The sequence below is a fragment of the Sturnira hondurensis genome, unplaced genomic scaffold (assembly GCF_014824575.4).
Source record: "Sturnira hondurensis isolate 20B ecotype Veracruz unplaced genomic scaffold, ASM1482457v3 Scaffold0017436, whole genome shotgun sequence".
Classification (NCBI taxonomy): domain Eukaryota; kingdom Metazoa; phylum Chordata; class Mammalia; order Chiroptera; family Phyllostomidae; genus Sturnira; species Sturnira hondurensis.
The window spans coordinates 7,681,569-7,699,511 of record NW_028090067.1 but is presented as its reverse complement, the minus strand read 5'-3'; the positions used below and the strand labels follow the sequence as shown (position 1 = coordinate 7,699,511).

At 42.4% G+C, this 17,943-nt stretch overlaps 1 protein-coding gene across 4 annotated transcripts in view; it reads right to left on the bottom strand.

Annotated features, from left to right (window-relative positions):
* Window positions 1-17,943, bottom strand: part of NR1H4 (nuclear receptor subfamily 1 group H member 4) — a 54,395-nt gene that overhangs the window by 12,508 nt on the left and 23,944 nt on the right. For 2 of the 4 annotated variants that reach the window (XM_037067896.1, XM_037067894.1), the window contains 5 exons: window positions 7,710-7,862; window positions 5,693-5,826; window positions 4,136-4,234; window positions 3,703-3,802; window positions 1,139-1,285 (listed from right to left, as the gene is read on the bottom strand). In XM_037067896.1, the coding sequence (XP_036923791.1) occupies window positions 1,139-1,285; window positions 3,703-3,802; window positions 4,136-4,234; window positions 5,693-5,826; window positions 7,710-7,862 (633 nt within the window). The remainder of the gene's footprint in view (window positions 1-1,138; window positions 1,286-3,702; window positions 3,803-4,135; window positions 4,235-5,692; window positions 5,827-7,709; window positions 7,863-17,943) is intronic. The other 2 variants (XM_037067897.1, XM_037067895.1) reach the window with 1 other exon arrangement.

The following is a 17,943-nucleotide window of genomic DNA, read 5'->3' as shown; positions in this document are numbered from 1 at the left end:
ACCACATATAAAATCTCTCAGAGAAAAATAAACAACTGATTCATACCTTTTAAGAAATACTGCACAAAATTCTTGGTAATCCATTTTTATGTCTATTATTATTATTATTTCACAATTTTCCTCATCCCTTACCTTCTCCCCTTTGGTAACCATCAGCTTTTCTCTGTATCTATGGGTTCTGTTTCTTTTTTTTTTTAAATGTCATTTATTTATTTTTAGAGAGAGGGGATGGGAGGAAGAAAGAGAGAGAGCGAAACATGATATGAGAGAGAAACATCCATTGGTTGCCTCTTGGACTCACTCAGACTGGGACGGAACCCACAACCCAGATATGCGCCCTGACAGGGAATCGAACCAATGAACTTCTGTTGTGCAGGATGATGCCCAACCAACTGAGCCACACCAGTCAAGGCTGTTTCTGTTTTGTGTTGTCGAGACACTGTCTCAACAATGTGTTGTCTTTTTGTTGTGTTGTTGAGATATCGCTTGACCCTCTGTGTTACTATTACTCCATAATTAGTTAAACTGAGTTACATGTACTATTGATATTATTTCATTTTCTCTTGAGAGGCACTGTAGCACAATGCTTAAGACATATGGCTTTCTCATCTGTAACATGGGGAAATAGGAACAACAATAGTATGTATTTCATAGGACATTTCAAGGATTTGATGGAATTAGAACAGTGTCTGAAACCTAGTAAATTATATATAAAGGTTGCTATTATTATTCTTATTTTTCCTTGAATAAAGATTGATAACAGTTTGATACATAGGCATTCAGAGCTGGGGGCTTTAAATAAATGATTTTTTTTCTAGACTGAATAACCAGGGCTCCTTTATGCTATATTTTTTTACCAAATTTCCCAAATTTCTGAAAAATCCCTCCTGTGGGGATCCCTTCATCTCAGTGTAGTGAAGAGAGTATTGTTCATATTTTGCTATTGTAACAAGGTTTTTTGAACCCAAACCCTGAAAGTCCCACCTACTCAACAGGTATCTTTACAGAGCCCTTCTCCTTGTTAGTCATAATGGGCATATAACACTGCGGAAGACGAGCAAGAGTCCCGCCTTCCCGGGTTGAACAAATTCTTTTCTTGCAGAGACAAACTCTTCTACCCATTAACCACGTCACTTACCACTCTTTCGAATTCTCTCTTCCAACAAGTCGGCGTGTCCAGCTGGAAGTTTCTTACTGAAAATCTCAGCGGAACGGAGGAACATGGCTTCCACCGCAGACCCTTTCAGCAGAGCGATCTGGTCTTCATGGTCCAGAGTCTGAAATCCTGGGCGAAGAGGAGAAGCAAATCAGTATCAAGGTGCTGCAGATGCTGCAAAACAGGATTTCTCAGCACCAGCATCCTCCTTGATAAAACATTTTCACAAAATTATTTTGTAGTTGTTTTAAAATTGGGTAGTCAAGCTGAGTCAATAATTATCTATTGATCTCTCCCCAAGAGAAGGTGACTTTTATCTTCATCAAGTAGGTTTGATAAACAAGTTGGGCAAAAGAGAATGTCAAACCCCACCAAATATATAAAATGGCAAAGACAGGCTGAAAGAGATGAAGCAACCCTCAAAAATTACAGGCAAGCAGATTCTCTTGGATTATTTTTGTTACATCTGGTGTCACAGGCAACTCTACAGAATGGAAGTATTAATAAGCCAGAAAAATCTTTATGTATCCAGAGGTTTAAAGAAATATTTGGCCAAGTCATGACTCTTCAGTCAATCTGGAGAATGGGTAGCATTTCCAATAGGTGGCTCCGTTGCACAGTGGATGGTGCATTGGACTTCCAGTATAAAATCTAATCAAGGTCATGTTGAGATACCTTCTCTAAGCTCGGCACTGCACTGTGCAGGATGGGGAAAATGACTGAGTAATGAATGACGGGAGTAATGAAGAGGAAACAAACACAAGCTCGTGTGCACATGTGTACATACGCATGTCCCATGAATAGAGATAAAGTAATGCCTCCAGGGTCTAAGTGGCTTAGGAAGGTATTAAATACCAACAGCAATTTGAGAGTTTAGAGAAGAGGGTAATGCTAAGGATCAAGAAATAACATCAGAGTTTTTTTTAATTGTTTATGCCCTTACAGTTTTCTCAATTTCCCCTTTTATTGCCCCCCTCCACCCAATATGACCCCCCACTTCCACAGTCATTCCCCACACATAGCAATGCTATTGGCAATAGCCAAGACGTGAAAACAGCCTAAGTGCCCATCAGTAGATGAGTGGATGAATGTCACTGTTGTAGAGAATCTGAGGGCCCCTTAGAGGGCAGGAGACATACGGAGTCTCTAGCTCCCTGGACGACACCCCGTGAACTGCAGGATGGGGTGAGTCAACTCGGCCCCTCACAAAACACCCTTTCATTATTAGAACTGCATCACTACTATGACTATTTGTAATAATGGCATTTCTGTAATTCTTGTTAAATTTTTTTTCTCAAGGGTTTTATTTTTGCCTTTTCTTTCCTTCTGTGTTTTTTATTTTTCCCTCCTGCTTTACTCACTAAACACACATTAATCAAAAATGTTCTCCTTCAGGAACCACTCCAGGCACAGGACTGAAGAGATGCTAAGATATTGCCGTTTCTTTCAGATAAGCTACCTCCTCGTGAGTGAGATTAGTGTTGTCTTCAATTCTTTCCTAGTTCAAGATCAACTGAGCATTTGAAATAAAAAATCTTTTTCCATAAACAACAAAAAACAAATTTCTCCCTTCCCAATGTCTTCCCCCATGGTTTTTACTCTTTAATAGTCTTGTTTTTGATCAAGATTGCCTTCAGCTTAATTAGCATATAACAAATTAAGTTCCCCTTTCATTGTTAGTAATGAGAGAATATTAATGTTTCAGTGATAACAAGAAATTTCTCCTGAAATTTATGAGTTTTATGTAGGCTTATGTTTACCCAAGACACATTTAATAAAATAATAGCAAATGCTGACAAAAGAAAGAAATTAACATGTTTAATTAATATCTGATGTCAGAAGCTACCTTCTGTAATTTAATATTAGTGTTTAATAGTGTTTTGCAGCTATACAAGGTATTTATTATACTCCTCTAGATCATGCAATTTTAATGTACTAATATGTTTTGCTTTTAAAACACTGAAGGAACTTAAACCTACTGACTTAGATGGCATTGAAGCTGGGTCTAAAGAATTGGAGGCTGAGAGATAAGAATCTTGAATTTCGGTTTCTTGTACTTTCCACAACAGATTTCTCAACCCAAAAGCCCCTTCTCCTTCATACCACCTGAAAAACTCCTTGTTGTTTTAGATCCAACTCAAATATGACCTTCTCAGAAGCCTTCCTATCCTTCTCAAATACAATGAGTAATTACTTCCTCCCTATTTAAACAGCACTTTGCATATAGATTTTTATGACAGCATTTAATCTCTTTTTGAAGGTAATAGCTAGATACTTAGTACAGAGTAGGTACCAACACATATTTTTAAGTGAATAAATGAATAAATTATAACTTTGCAAAGTCTCAATTTCTTAATTTGTCAATTTGGAAGAATTACTAGAAATGATTTTAAACATCCTATCTAGCTCTAACATTTTTATGCCTATAGTAGACACATTAAATTAGATATGAGGTAATTCTCATTTTGCAACTAACAGACCAGCTTCTCGTAATGTCACAAGAGCATTGTACAGTGTAGCACAGAAGTAACCACATGTAAGGATACCTGGAAGTTTCTTTGTGAATTCTACAAGAATCTGTACATGACTGGTAGCCATTTCAGTTAAAATGAGAAAATTTTCTTCTGCACTGAATTCTTCTTTTAACTAAATTTTAAGAAAAAAGCAAATGATTAACAAACAGGTAAAAATGATAAAGCAATATAAAATCATTAGGCTCTAGAACCAAATTTAGACAATAACATTTAAAGACTCAGCTTGTATTTTGCAGATCCTTGGAGAGCAATTACTCTTACTGAGATAGATATGAGACTTCTTACTCATTAGTTATTTAATGCTGCTAAAAGTTTAAATGCATAACAAATTCTTGGATCTACTCATTCCAAAGTTATATATTTATATATCAGTGCCACCTGTAATGTAGGAAAGGCCCCAGAAAATACTAACGTTAGCCCATGTACTTTCAGACACTGTACGTACAATTTTATTTGTGATTTCCTGAGGCATCCTCTGTTTGCTGTATGAATCCATAATGTGATGTAGGAGAGTCTGTTGCTCTGGGGTGAGTTCAGTTTTCTCCTACACTGGCAGAAAAATGAAAGGTGTTAGGGAGGGGGTTGTGAGGCATTTCCCATATATGTGCACTCATCTGAAAAAAACCAGTATTGGAAACTGTTGGGAATATGCTCTGACACAATGTGTCATCGCTTCTTCTAAGTCCCTGGGCAAGCCATATCTATCCTATTTCCCTAAAGCTGTCCCAAGTTACTCATTTTCTTCTCTGTAAAATAGGGAAAACAAAATATTTTTTTCAAGTATTTCTTAGGAATAAATAATAGCTTGGATATAAAGCCTATTGAGCCCATTCATAGACAAGTTCAGTGAAAGTTCAAGGTTTAGTCATAACTAAGGAAAAGTTCCCAAATATCAAACGAAGAATCCATTTGAGGTTATTTATTTAGGGGCTGACACACTCTGGCCCACCGACCAAATCCACCTGGTTTTGTAAACCCACTGGAACACAGGCATCCTCTTTTGTCTGTGCATTATTGATGCTACTCCACGTTGAGCGGTGGAGATGGAGACCATGGGGCCAAAGCCTAAAATATTTGGCCCTTTACAGAAAAAAATTCACTGACCCCTAAAGTAGAGTCATTAATCTGGATGATTCTGACCTTAAACAACTCTTTCTCCCTTACTAACATCTTTTGAAGAGGATGGACAACCATGTCAATTCTTTGCTTCCTTTTACCAAAGTGTTACTGATAAAGCATTATGGCAAATGATACATTTATATCCAATAATTTTTCTGAAATAAATATAAAATAATATATTTGAAAAACTAAACATGGATGAAATTTCCTTTGCCAGTAGTATAATAATAAATATTAAGAAGGATGTGACTTGAACAAAAATGGATTATTGGATTTGCAGCTATTAGCAAATTAAAATTCCTTGAAATGCCCTGCACATTATCAATTTGTTTAGCTAATCATCCAAGAGGCTATTCCTCTACTTGTCCCAAATTACTCAAAGGATTTCTGGAGTCATTTGTGACCTCAGTGAGATGGGCTTTTCTTTTTCGGTCCACAAATGTGTATTCACCCTGTTCTACCCATGAATAAAGACTAACTCATAAGCTTCTGTTGAGTCCACCCCCTCCCCAGCCTGATCCTCCTTTCTTGCTGGCAGGTGATGACCTTTATATAAAATCTATAAAATAGATTTTTCAAACTCAGTTTGAAAAATCTATTTTATACACCATACCACTTTTTACTGGCAACCTTTGGGAAGTAGGAGTGGAATGGAGCCAAGGAGAAGAACTGTCGCTTTTTTACTTTACACACCGTTATTATTTGAAATGTACACAGAAGGATGTATTACTCGCTTGATTAAAAAGAAGTCCATTTAATGCACAATGGCAATGCAGTTCTGCTCATAGCTGGGGCTCTAATTTGAAAGCCTCCCCGCCAGTGCACTGCACGCCTAGAAGCCCAGCTGCCGCTGGCTTTGGCAGGCGCTGTTGCATGTCATTACCCTGCAGGACTTAGTTGTTGAGGTCACTTGTCGCAAGTCACGTCCTTTGCTGTCTTCATTAATGATCTGATCTGCGTGCTGCTTCACGTTTTTTCTCAGTCGTTTAGATTTACACTGAATTTCAGTTAACAAGCCTGAAGGAAAAACAAACACAGAGACTTCACTGACCACAGGAAGTACTGTTGGGTGTGTGGTCACGAGGCAGCTGATACACAGCTGGATCCTAAGATTTTCTACACGATTCGGTCCAGCGCTGAGTCTTCCCCTTCTGATGTTTTTTAAGGCTTGGTCTTGAAAGAAATCGATTTTCTGTGAGTCTCAGTTTCTTTATTCATAAGATGGGAATAATATCTACCTCGCAGTATTTTGTACAGATTAAATGTTACCACGTCATTTTTAAGTCGGTTTTATATAACGATCTAACGCCAAAGCATCGTACAAAGGCAAGGTACTTGATCAATAAATGAAGAAGGACACTCCCTATTTCTGTCCTAGAGAACTTTGAAAGTTACTGTTTCAAAACATAGTATTAATATTATTTTTCACCCATGTTTATGTAATTGTACCATAAGACATATATTTAATTTCATATTAAATATGTATGTAAACATATTGAATAAAACAAATGCCAAGATCTTTAAGGAAACAACTTCAGATCTTGTTAATTTTCAGAACTGTATAAATTATTGAGAACATAGTTAAAGATGAAAATAACTTAAGGAGACATAAAAATTTTCTGTTGAATATCATATATCACCATTAGTCTACACTTACTAGAGCTATAAAAAAAACATAGCATGATCTTGCACATTCCCATTTAGCTTCCTCATTCTCTCAATGTTAATGAAACTGAATTCCAGGAATTTCTTTGTCCAGGGAATTTAGTTTATAGGATCATGGGAAAGCTTTGCATCTGTTAAACCTTTCATAAATAACATTAGAGGCTCTTACAGGTGGAGTCACGAAAAATGTCCTCAGTGCTTCAGTTGGGACAAGTTCATGTTTAAGTGATGAGCAACATGAACCACCCAGTATCGGAGTAAACGTTTCCATTGCAAGACTGGATTCCAGCAGCAGTGCCGACTGCAGGCTCTGGTTTCATATATGCTAAGGGACGATTGTGATCGACCACCATAAAACTTTCATCTTTCCAGAGCTGGATTACTTACACTGACCTGTTTTTCCCCCTCCTGCACGCATTATTTCTCTGGGTGCATCCCAGTCGTCTGCACGGTTTGGAAACAATAGAACTGGAGTCGCCTTCCAAAGGCTTTTATTTCATGTGGCATTCCCCCCCGACTGTTCTTATCCCCTTGGTGACATCTGTCTGTCTGTTTGTGTTTTGAGGGAGAAGAGGACGTATCTCCAAATCAGAGTGGCCTGCACAATTTTCAGAATGAAAACTTAATATGTTATATACTAGCACACATTCCAAATGTTGATGAAGATTACGGTTTCTCACAAAGCCAGCAGTTAATACAGTGTCTTTTGTTATCAGATTGAAGGGCCAAATGATATTAAAACTCAGGGTAGTTAATTTCCTGTGTAAATCTATACAAATTGGTTTAGAGCTGCACCCGAAAAAGGATTCTTAATAAAATGACTTGGCTTAAAACTCTATTTAGACAATTCAGAGGCAGTTACACCTTAGTCTCATTCTTCCCCAACGACTGTGAATTTTTATGCTAATTAAACAATAAATTTAAAAGATGCTAAATTTAATTTGGAGGAAACTCTTAGACTGTCATTCTTTGCAGTCTGTAAAATTAACGTCACTTCTCTCCACCCCTAATTTCATGCAATGATGAACAATAAAACACAGCTGCTTCAGGTGCATGGAATGCTCTGCAGCTGACAGTCTGGACAATTCCAGCGGTTCCATTATCCTTTTCAAGAACTTAGATGGATTAGTATATTTCTTCTTTAATACGTGAAGTACCACTCTAATTAGACGAGTTACCTGACATCTGCCTTCTTAAGAGATATTTAGTGGAATTTAATGGCTTGATGTGAATACCTCTATACATACATTCAGCCAACATCCCCATCTCTTTGCATTTCCTTAGTCGGCACTCTTGGCACTTTCTCCGCATGTACATGTCCATCACACAGTTGCCCCCGTTTTTGCACTTGTACACGGCGTTTTTGGTAATGCTTCTCCGGAAGAAACCTGTGGCAGAAACACAGAAAGAGGTAAAAAACTCCTGACACCTTCTCCTCGGAGAAACACATTAGGATTGAGATGCCCGGATGTTTTCTCACAAAGCCCTGGGCACAGCGTCCAGGCCGTCCTTGACTGTGAGGTTGACAGAAGCAGTTCCAACTGCCCAACGTCATCCAGGAAGGTCCTGTTCTCAATTTATCTCTCAAAAATAAAGACATTTTTCAATGATAATGCCTCTTAGGAAAAAAATCTTAGTTTTTTAAGGTACATTATATTTATTATCCCTGCATTGGGGGGTCAGTTACATGCCTGTGCACTTACTCTAGGTGTTAGTGGTGCAAAGGTGAAGAGTCACCCCTTCCCTCGTGGAGTCGAAGCAGGGGTGTCCAACCCACAGGCGCATGTGGCTCAGGATGGCCATGAATGAGGCCCAACACAAAATCATGAAGTTACTTAAAACCTTTTTTTTTTGCTCATCAGTTTTCTTTAGTGTTTGTGTATTTAATATGTGGCCGAAGACAACACTTCCTCTTCCAGAGTGGCTCAGAGATGCCAAAAAGTTGGACACCTCTGGCAGGTTGAGAGCAAAGCCATGCAAACAACCAAACAAGTGAAATTTAGCATTGTTGGGCTGTGCCGGGGTGGAGGAGGCGGGGAGGATGGTCAGATCTGGAGGAAAAGGTCAGACTCAGAAGTGAGCATTGAGCTAAGTCTTGGAAAATGAGTTGCTGTTTACTGGGCAGCCGGGAGAGGTCTCATTCAAGGTTTCAACCCAGTACTTAATAGACCCAGCTTTGTGTAATAATAAAGACACCAACTTCGATTTAAAAGCAAACATCTGTTTGAAAAGGTGTAGCTGCAACTGCAGCCTGCTACAGTTAATCTGTCCAGCGTCAGGGAAAGGAGATGACCGGCTTTCTGTCTGCTTCTCCTTTTCTCCACTTGCCACTTCTACTCTTTCTCCTGTATCTGGCCAACCATAGCTCCTGAAACTTCCAGAGTCAAGGCAGAGGGGCAAATAAGGAGAGGATGGTGGGAGGTGAGATAGGAAGTGACCAGAAAGTAATTACAGCACTTGCCTCTACTGTTAGAAGATGGCTTGCAAAGCTAGCAAGTCTCTGAAATCGACTTTCTTTGGGGGGTTGGGCCCTTTAGAGAACACCTCCCATCACTGGGATACTTTCCTCCACAAGTCCTTATTGTGGGCAAGTACATCTCTATTCTAGCCCATGGCTTGTATCTCCTTCAGCATCCAGGAATCTGGCAATTCACCTCCACCCTGTTGTTGCCAATGCCCCTCTACATGGCCCTCTTGCCAACAGGGAATTAAGATAATTCCGTGCTGACTTTCTGTGGTCCAAGAAACTCTGTGGGGCACAGAAATCTCTCCCACTTATCGGTAAACAATCTTCCATCCTTCTTTTTGTCCTTTTGACTTCTCAGGTGAAATACAGATGCCAGTCTCCAGTCTCCCTCAGCTTCAGGGGATACATGCCAATCTCCTCAAGTGGTCCTGTTGAAGGACCACTGGGGAAAGGGGGACCCCTTTCCCTAATTCTCACAAAAGAATCATATGTTTCAGTTGTGTGCCCCAGCAGAAGACACTGCACCTGGCATTCACCCCTTTCCAGTAGGGATGTGGGGTTTATAGCACAGTAGTCATATGTGCCAAAATCTTGGAGACAATGCTGTTCTATAATTTCCATTACCTGCCTACTTCATACCCTCAAAGGGGTGAAGTATTTAAATAGTTTTTTTACTATCTATTACAAGATGGGTTCACTTTGGAATGTAGCATCTAGTGTCTTCATGTCTCTGAGAAAGTCTAAACAACAGTCCTTCCTATTTTAACAGCCTGCTGAAATAATAATCAACGTGTATTAAGCACTCACTGGCTGTTGTTCTGACTACTTTGCCTGCACCTTATTCTTTAATCCTCACATCAACCCAATGATGAACCTAATATTATATGCTCCCACACTATAGACGAAGGGAAAAAAGCCACAGAGAGGCCAAGTAACTGCGCTATGCTCACTGGGTTAACAAATGGACCAGAAGATTCAAATCCAGGTGAGCATGTAGCGAAGCCCACACTTACAGCACTGTGCAAGTTATAACCGCCTCCCTCGGGTCGCAGGGGAGTAGAATGACTTAATATTAAATATCTACTATTTGAACGTTGCATTCACAGTCAATTTCATAGAAGGGGCAAGTAGAGAAATGGAGAAGCAGACAGAAAGCTGCTCTCCAACCCGGGAGAGACCGAGGTGAGTAAGGCGTTCTCGTCCTCAGAGCTTCCAATTTGGCGGGAAGACAAAGGAGTACATTCCCAGCATAATGCAAGATAAATTAACAGGACAGCTAATTAAACAATAAACTACTGGAATGTGGATGAAAAGTGACCACTTCAGGGCCACACTATGAACTTGTGAAGGTTGTGTCAAGTTTAAGGGGAGGTGGGTAGCAGTTCCATCACAGACATGGAGATTTGTGTATTTGTTGTGATAGTCATTCTAGTAGAAGACAATGAAACATTATTCTAGTAAATAAGTACAGGGCCCGGCAGAAGTAAGGCCTGTTTGAGTGTGGTTGGTAGGGTAATAATATTGGTGTGATGATTTGTAGTTTTAATTTGAACATGTCACCTAAAATGTTATACGGTGTGTGTGAGTGATACTGTTATGGTACAGAATAACATACTTATGATTTTGTAATAAAAGATTTTGCAATAAAAAAGTGGTGTTATTTGTACCAGACCTTGTATAATAGGACAATTTTCCAATAGCTAGAAGTCAAGTGTCTTGAGAAAAAGGCATTATATGGCCTGGGAATAACCCTAATTAATCTTAAGTAGAGGGAACCATGGAAGAATCCACGAAGGAAGTGGAATTTGAGCTGGATCTTGGAGGAAAAGTAGGATTTTGAAATATAGCCTGTGAAAAAGAAAGGACATTCTGGGAAATGAGCCAAGGCAGGGAGTTACAGAGATGCCAAGGAAGTCTGAATAATCTATTTTGATGGGAGGTCACCAAGAGCAGCTAAATTAGTGGGGGATGGGTGAGGTAATGTAGGGGGACAGAGTATGGTTGGGTGCCTTTGAATGCCAACCTAAGGAGTTGAGTCTTTACTGTGTAGAAGGTGAAGCCATTAAAGGGTCTGAGGTTCTGGCAGGGGAGGGTATGACCTAACCTTAACCTGCATGTTGGGAAGAATCCTTGATACGAGGAGAAGAAAGGTAGAGCAAGGAGACTGGGAGAGAAGACCAGCCACGATGCCCAATGTCTGAACTTGAGGTGGGGGGTGGGGTACGGTGAGGATGGGGAGGAGGACACAGGAACAATCAGGACTTGGTAAATAAATATGAAAGCAAACACTGAACGAAGAGTTAGAGATGTCAAGGCTAAAGGGCAACAGACGTGCTTGTGAATTTGTCATTTGGCATAAGTTGCAGTAGGAAAGGTCTTACCATTTTCCTAAATGTCAAATTCAACTGTGGAAAGTCTAAAAAGAGTGTGCTTCAGATCAAAGTTGATATTGGGAATGCAAATACCAAAGAATACCATGGTATTCTTTTTAGAATACCATGTATTCTAAAAAGACTATGGGCAAAAAAAATGTTTTTTCCTGGTACCAAATTCTTGAGCTAAATGACCACTTTAGCCCAAGTCAATCTTTCTACTAATCTTCAGCCCCTGCCAGGAACAATCCCCTTTAACACTGTCAGATACTGATGGCTCAATCACTAACAGAAATAAAACTCCTTATTCCAAGATGAATCAAAGGAACAGTGCATAGGAAAATCTGCAGCTTTTTTCTCTGATATTAACTGAGAAAGAAATCATTATCATCTCAATAGCTGAATTAATTAGCTTTCACTCTGAGGTGTCAACACAATACTATCATTATATCACTTAAATATGGGTACATACACTGTATTTATATGTATGCAAATCCATCCATACACCTACCGTGTGCGTTTTTAAAAATGTGCATATCAGAGAAGTCATGTGGAAATGGGTGAAAAGGGATATTCACTGAGGAACAGAGGCTCCCTAGTAACAAACAAAAGATGAGGGCTGGCTTTGCACTACAGGGATTCCTGGGGTGGCAGGAAAACAGCTTTAAGATGGTAAAATGGGTCCCTCAAATACACAGAATATTGCACAGCCTGCTTTTCTGCTCCTTTATGGACATGGTACTTACATACCACACCCAACTCATACACACACATGTAGACATGTGCACACAAACACAAGCCAGACTCCACTAACTGACAGCAGGCTACCCATTAATTTGAAGCCACAGTTGTTTACAGCTTGGAGGGTCTCCATGCTTTGAAAATAGCAACAAACACAAAGCTGAGCGACTGACCAGTGATCTTCACATCCAATGTGGCCCGAATAGAGTTAGACTTTAGGTCTGCCTCCGCACGCTGTAGGATGAAATAGGTGCCCCCATTCACTTATACAGGATTTATTTTTGTATCAGATGTTGGGAACAAGAAAAATAGTCTCAGCCCCAAGGAGCCTGCGACCCTAGCAAACATCCTGTAAGTTGATTGCAATCTGTTTAGTTTCAAAATTTTCCTTTCAGTTGAGACAGACCCCATCCTGTTCCCGCGCGCCCGCGGGCTCTGTAAGCCAATAGCTAACTGCCACATCATCTGTGTAATGCTTGCTTGCTTGCCTCTATATAAGGACTTAGCTGTAAGTGCTGTGTGTGACTCTCCTTTGCAGGCCTTGTGGGCACTGTGTCGCTGGACACTTTGAGCGTTCGCCCCTGAGCAGGTTAAACGTGGCCAATAACGTAACATCTTTGGAACCCTGAAAGTCTCCGACATTTGTTCTCATGGTTGGTGGATTCAACATTTGGAGGCCCCAGCGAGATTTCCCTCAGTGGAACTTCGGATCGGAGATCGGAAGGTAGCCCGGGTTGTATAAGTATTTGGTGGGGATCCCCCTTTTGGTTTTGGTGCTCTAGAGCAAATAATCCTGAGGTGGTAGGTGGGATGCCGCCTTGACCCACTCAGGAACTTTCAGAGGTGGGACGCCGCACTCTGAAATTTGGTTTTGGTAATTTGAATTGTGACCGGTTACATTAGGTTTCCCTTCCCCCGCGCCGCGCTGTGCTTCCTCTGTTTGTGTGCCAGGCGCGTCTGATGGTCCGTGTATTCGTGGAACTGTGTTATTTGTTTGAATGTTTGTCTGTTTGTAAAAGTGACTGTGCTTATAGCTCCACGGGTGAAAAAACCTACAGAGCAGGAGTGACACTCCTCCCACCCTTGCTCGAGGGACAAGAGACGCCGCCATTTTGTCTCTCCCGGAAGTGCCGCTGGTGTGGGATGCTCCTCACCCCCCCCACTCCCCCCGCGCGGGTGCAGCCAGGCCGAGACCAGGGCCAAAGCCCCGCCGCCGCCACGCCCGCCTCCGCGCCCCCTCCGTGTGTCCGCAGCGTGGGCCGGTCCGGCTGTGCGTCGGTCTGGGAGCTGGCAGCCCGCCCTCCTCGAGGGAGGGTGGCGAGTCCAACGCTTCTTGGATGAAAACCTCATCTCCTTCTTCCCGCCCCTAGCCGCTGAGACAACACGGAGTCTTGCCCGGCGCCCTGCGCCCCTCGCCCCGACAAGGCGATTTCTGCCCGGCGCCTGCCCCCCCCACCCCCCCACCCCGCCTCTCACCCCGGGGAGCCGCTGCAAAAATGCGAGTTCCACCCGGCGCACGGCCCCTCGCCCCTCGCCCCTCGCAGCCGCCGCGACAACGCAAGTTCCACCAGCCCCCGCCCACCGCCCCTCGTCCCGCGTAGCCGCCCTGACAACGCAAGTTCCGCCCGGTCCCCGGCCCCTGGCCCCCGCCCCTCGCCTTCACCGGTGACTTATGTAATTAGAAACATCAGAGCCCCTGGGCAGGGCTCGGGGCAGCTGCGGGAAAGCCTAATGTCTGTCTGTTATTTTTGGAACTCTGTGTTTTCAGTTTTGTTCTGTATCTGTATCTGAACGGGAAGAGAAAAAGCCCACTTTCAGACACCTACAGCCCCTCAGCCTAGCTGTCTTAGACCCAGACCAGGCTGCCACAGTGCTTCAGAAACTCCCACTGCCCTCAGAGACGCCCTGGCTAGAGATCTAAAATCATTCACTGAGAAGGAGACTGGATGACCTTGGACAGATTTGCTGCCGCTGGCACTACTTAGAATTAGGAATGCCCCTAAGTCTTCAGGAGACCTCCTCCCATCCTCAGAATAGATAAAGGGGGGAGATGTAGCAGGAGACCTGTTTAGACAAGCCCAGACAAGTCNCACCCTGCATAGCCGCCGCGACAACGCAAGTTCCACCAGGTCCCCGGCCCCTGGCCCCCGCCCCTCGCCTTCACCGGTGACTTATGTAATTAGAAACATCGGAGCCCCTGGGCAGGGCTCGGGGCAGCTGCGGGGAAAGCCTAATGTCTGTCTGTTATTTTTGGAACTCTGTGTTTTAAGTTTTGTTCTGTATCTGTATCTGAACGGGAAGAGAAAAAGCCCACTTTCAGACACCTACAGCCCTCAGCCTAGCTGTCTTAGACCGAGACCAGGCTGCCACAGTGCTTCAGAAACTCCCACTGCCCTCAGAGACGCCCTGGCTAGAGATCTAAAATCATTCACTGAGAAGGAGACTGGATGACCTTGGACAGATTTGCTGCCGCTGGCACTACTTAGAATTAGGAATGCCCCTAAGTCTTCAGGAGACCTCCTCCCATCCTCAGAATAGATAAAGGGGGGAGATGTAGCAGGAGACCTGTTTAGACAAGCCCAGACAAGTCAGAGAGACTGGGTCCGTTTGCTGAGCCACTAAGATAAAGAGGGGTAAACAACTAAGTAACTAAGGAGTAAGAACAAAAGAACATTACCCTATCAGTAGCCCTGCTTTCTTGCTTCTGTAAACCTTGTTAGCTGTGTGCTGCTCCTGTGTGGACCCTGCAGCAGTCAGATTCTCTGTGTAACTGGTTCTGATAGGAGTGACTCTGGTTTTGAAGGTCATGAACTGAGGTCCATAGCCAACCATCTGATTTATAGGGTGTTTGCAAGGTCTAAGCTTCAGAAAGGTGAAAAATGTCCTTGCGAATCTAGGGACTTTTAGCTGCCAGATACTGAGTTTAAGTACAGTCCTTCCCAGTGTGGGAAAGGAACAGGAATTAAAAGAGAATTATAGATAAATCTAGATAGGTAAAAAGGCTATAGAAGGTTTGTAGATATTGTAGAAAGTCTATAGGAAGTTATAAAAATAAATAGAAATATGAAGGTTTTGGAAAGAAATTATGTGATATTAGTAATAGAAAGTGTAAGGCATAGAGATGCATCTTAAATGGGTATTAGGAGAAAGATTTTCCTTCAAGCTTTGTGTTTTTCTCCCTACCTGATCCCTCCAGAATTTGGCATTCTGAAGGAATGAATAATGACGTAAGGTTTCTTTGCATAAAACCAATAAGACCAGTCATTAATAGTGGTTTTGTTAACCAGGACTTTGGAATGTCACGCTTGAAGGAGGCATGTATGGGTTCTGGTCATTACCAGAGAGCTCAGAGGAACTGGGATTGACCTGTGAAACTAGCAAAAGCCCACGAGAAAAGCCTGGTACATTGGTTGGTTGTGGGGTTCGTGCCAGTCTTTCCAGGGAAGGAAAGAAGGTTGCCTTCCTGAAAGATGGCTAAAAGGAACCTGTAGGCACAATGGAGGCTCAAGGATTTGAGTGAAATGACTGGTACAGGGGAAGCCAGATGGAGGATGTGTGGCTCTGCTTCTGTGCCCTGAGGGGCAGACTGAGAAGTCAATCTGAAGGTTCCCTGTGTGAGTTCCAGCAAAGTGGACTTAAAGATCATAAGTGATCCAGGCTGCTCTTGATGTGTTTATGCAAATGAACAGTCAAAATCAAAAGTGGTCCCTGTAATAACAGTAAGGGTGACCTTAGGGAGAAAAATTATAGTTCAAGAAAAATCACTATGCTCAGTATTGGATATCAGAATGGTGCAGCTAACTGTCTTAAAACTGTCTTATTTTCATTTCAGAGTTGAAACCAGGTTTGTGATGTCACCAAAGATGTACAATTTACAGGTGCAAAGGACCTGTCAAATTGCCACTGTTAAATGTCATTTTAGGAAGGACCTTGTAATGGAATGTCATCCCAAAAGACAGTCTCACAGGCACAGCAACTGGTTGGGGATTATTGTGTGAATTGACCTGTATGTTCTTCTGTTTACATAGGCTGTATGCCTATGACCTGCCTAATCTGTCACCTCCAGAATATGACCTGACCAGAAGGCCAATGGTCCAGTAATGCCAGCCTTTGGACACCAAGCCTGCGACTTCCTGGTGACAGCCAACTGACCAGGACCCTGTAAGGTCCTTCCCCTTGCAGGAAGGACTCCCTCTGTGCTGCATCCACCTCCTCTTTCAGGGTACCCCGACCCAAGGGAAGGTAGGACAACATCCATGTCCAGCCTCCAGTAGTTATAAGAAGATGAGACCTTCGTCCATTGTCCTTTATATAATTCCAGAAGGAAAAAGGAATCTCAGAACCCCTCCTAATAGTTAATCACAGGAGGAGAAAAATGATGAGGAAAGAAACCTCATTAATGCTCTGAATCCAGGAATGGGGGGGACCTGTATATTCCTAGGAGAAGAGTGTTGCTATTTTGTTAATGAAAGTGGCTTAGTTAAAGAAAACATACAACGCATAAATGAACTTAAAGACAGACTACGGCCCAGGGCCGGGACGGGAGTATCCTCCTGATGGCAGGAGTCATTACCATAGGACCCTGGGCCATCAGAACAGTAGTCAGCCAGTTAGAAGGAGCACTAGTATGGAAGACCACTAGCCGCATTCTCATGCTCCAGCAACAAGAGCAGAGAGTCCCGTTATTGGAGGCTGAGACAGAAGAAAGTGCTGTCTAAGCACCCACAGGGGGAATGATAGAGAAAAGCCCTTTTCTGTTAGCCTAAGAACGCCCCATAGGAGAGTCTAACTTCCGCATTCCGCTTCTGTAACCTGCATTCCGCTTCTGTAACCTGCTTCTGCTGCGCAGCCAATGAGAGGCACAGCACCTCAGAGATCCCCAAATAAGGAAATAACCTAAGTTCCGCATTCCGCTTCTGTAACCTGCTTCTGCCGCGCAGCCAATGAGAAGCACAGCACCTCAGAGATCCCCAAATAAGGAAATAACCTACTTTTCGGTCCCCTGCCTTGTTCCCTGCGACCCTGCCCCTCCCTGGACTCTCCTGTTTCTGACTCCTATTCTCTATATCCTTTGTGGGCTTCTCCTCCTTGCCCGCCTTTAACGTCAGTGTTTTTTGTTTGTTTGTTTTGTTATTTTTTCTCAACCCTGAAGTCAGTGTTTATTAGGATTGTCCTTGGCACATGGGTCTCCCTCTAATCACCCTGCCACAGCACCAAATTCTTCTCAGGGGGACCAGGTTTCACCATAGCCTTCACCTGCAAGGAGGTGAGCTGGCCCAGGCAGCTGACTGACTTGATGGGTTTATGCCCTTGGCTTGGGCAATACCAATACCTTAACCCCTAAATGAGCTCTTGATTTTCTTCCTTTGGCCACTGAATTAGTCAATATTGGCCCTGAACAAACAGCTCAAATAGTAGAATGATCACTTAGTGGACAAGCAATAAAAAAGGCACTGTAACCTAGAGGTTAATAATAGAGGCTCTGGAATTAGATTTATAAGGTATAGATTTGAAGCTCTACCTCTTATTAGCTGAGAAGCCTTGAAGAAGCTGATTAATCTCTTGTGCCTCACTTTTTTCATCCATAAAATGGGGATAAGGCATGAGAATTTACAAGCTGACAACGGAAGTATAGTAAATATATCACTTAAGCTATTAGCACTGGCCTCCAAATCTCAGCTTCTTTTTGAAATGAAATGCTTATTCCTCACCTTTAAAATAGGCTCAGTAATACCTCCTTCCCACAGTTTCTGCAAGAACCTGAGAAGATATTTATGGTACTGGCTTGTCTTTGGCACTGGGATTTGTAGGTTCAAATTTATAAAGGGATTTTTCTTTTGAATCAGATTTTCAGAATAAACTATGCGCATTCTTTTCTATTTCTCTCTA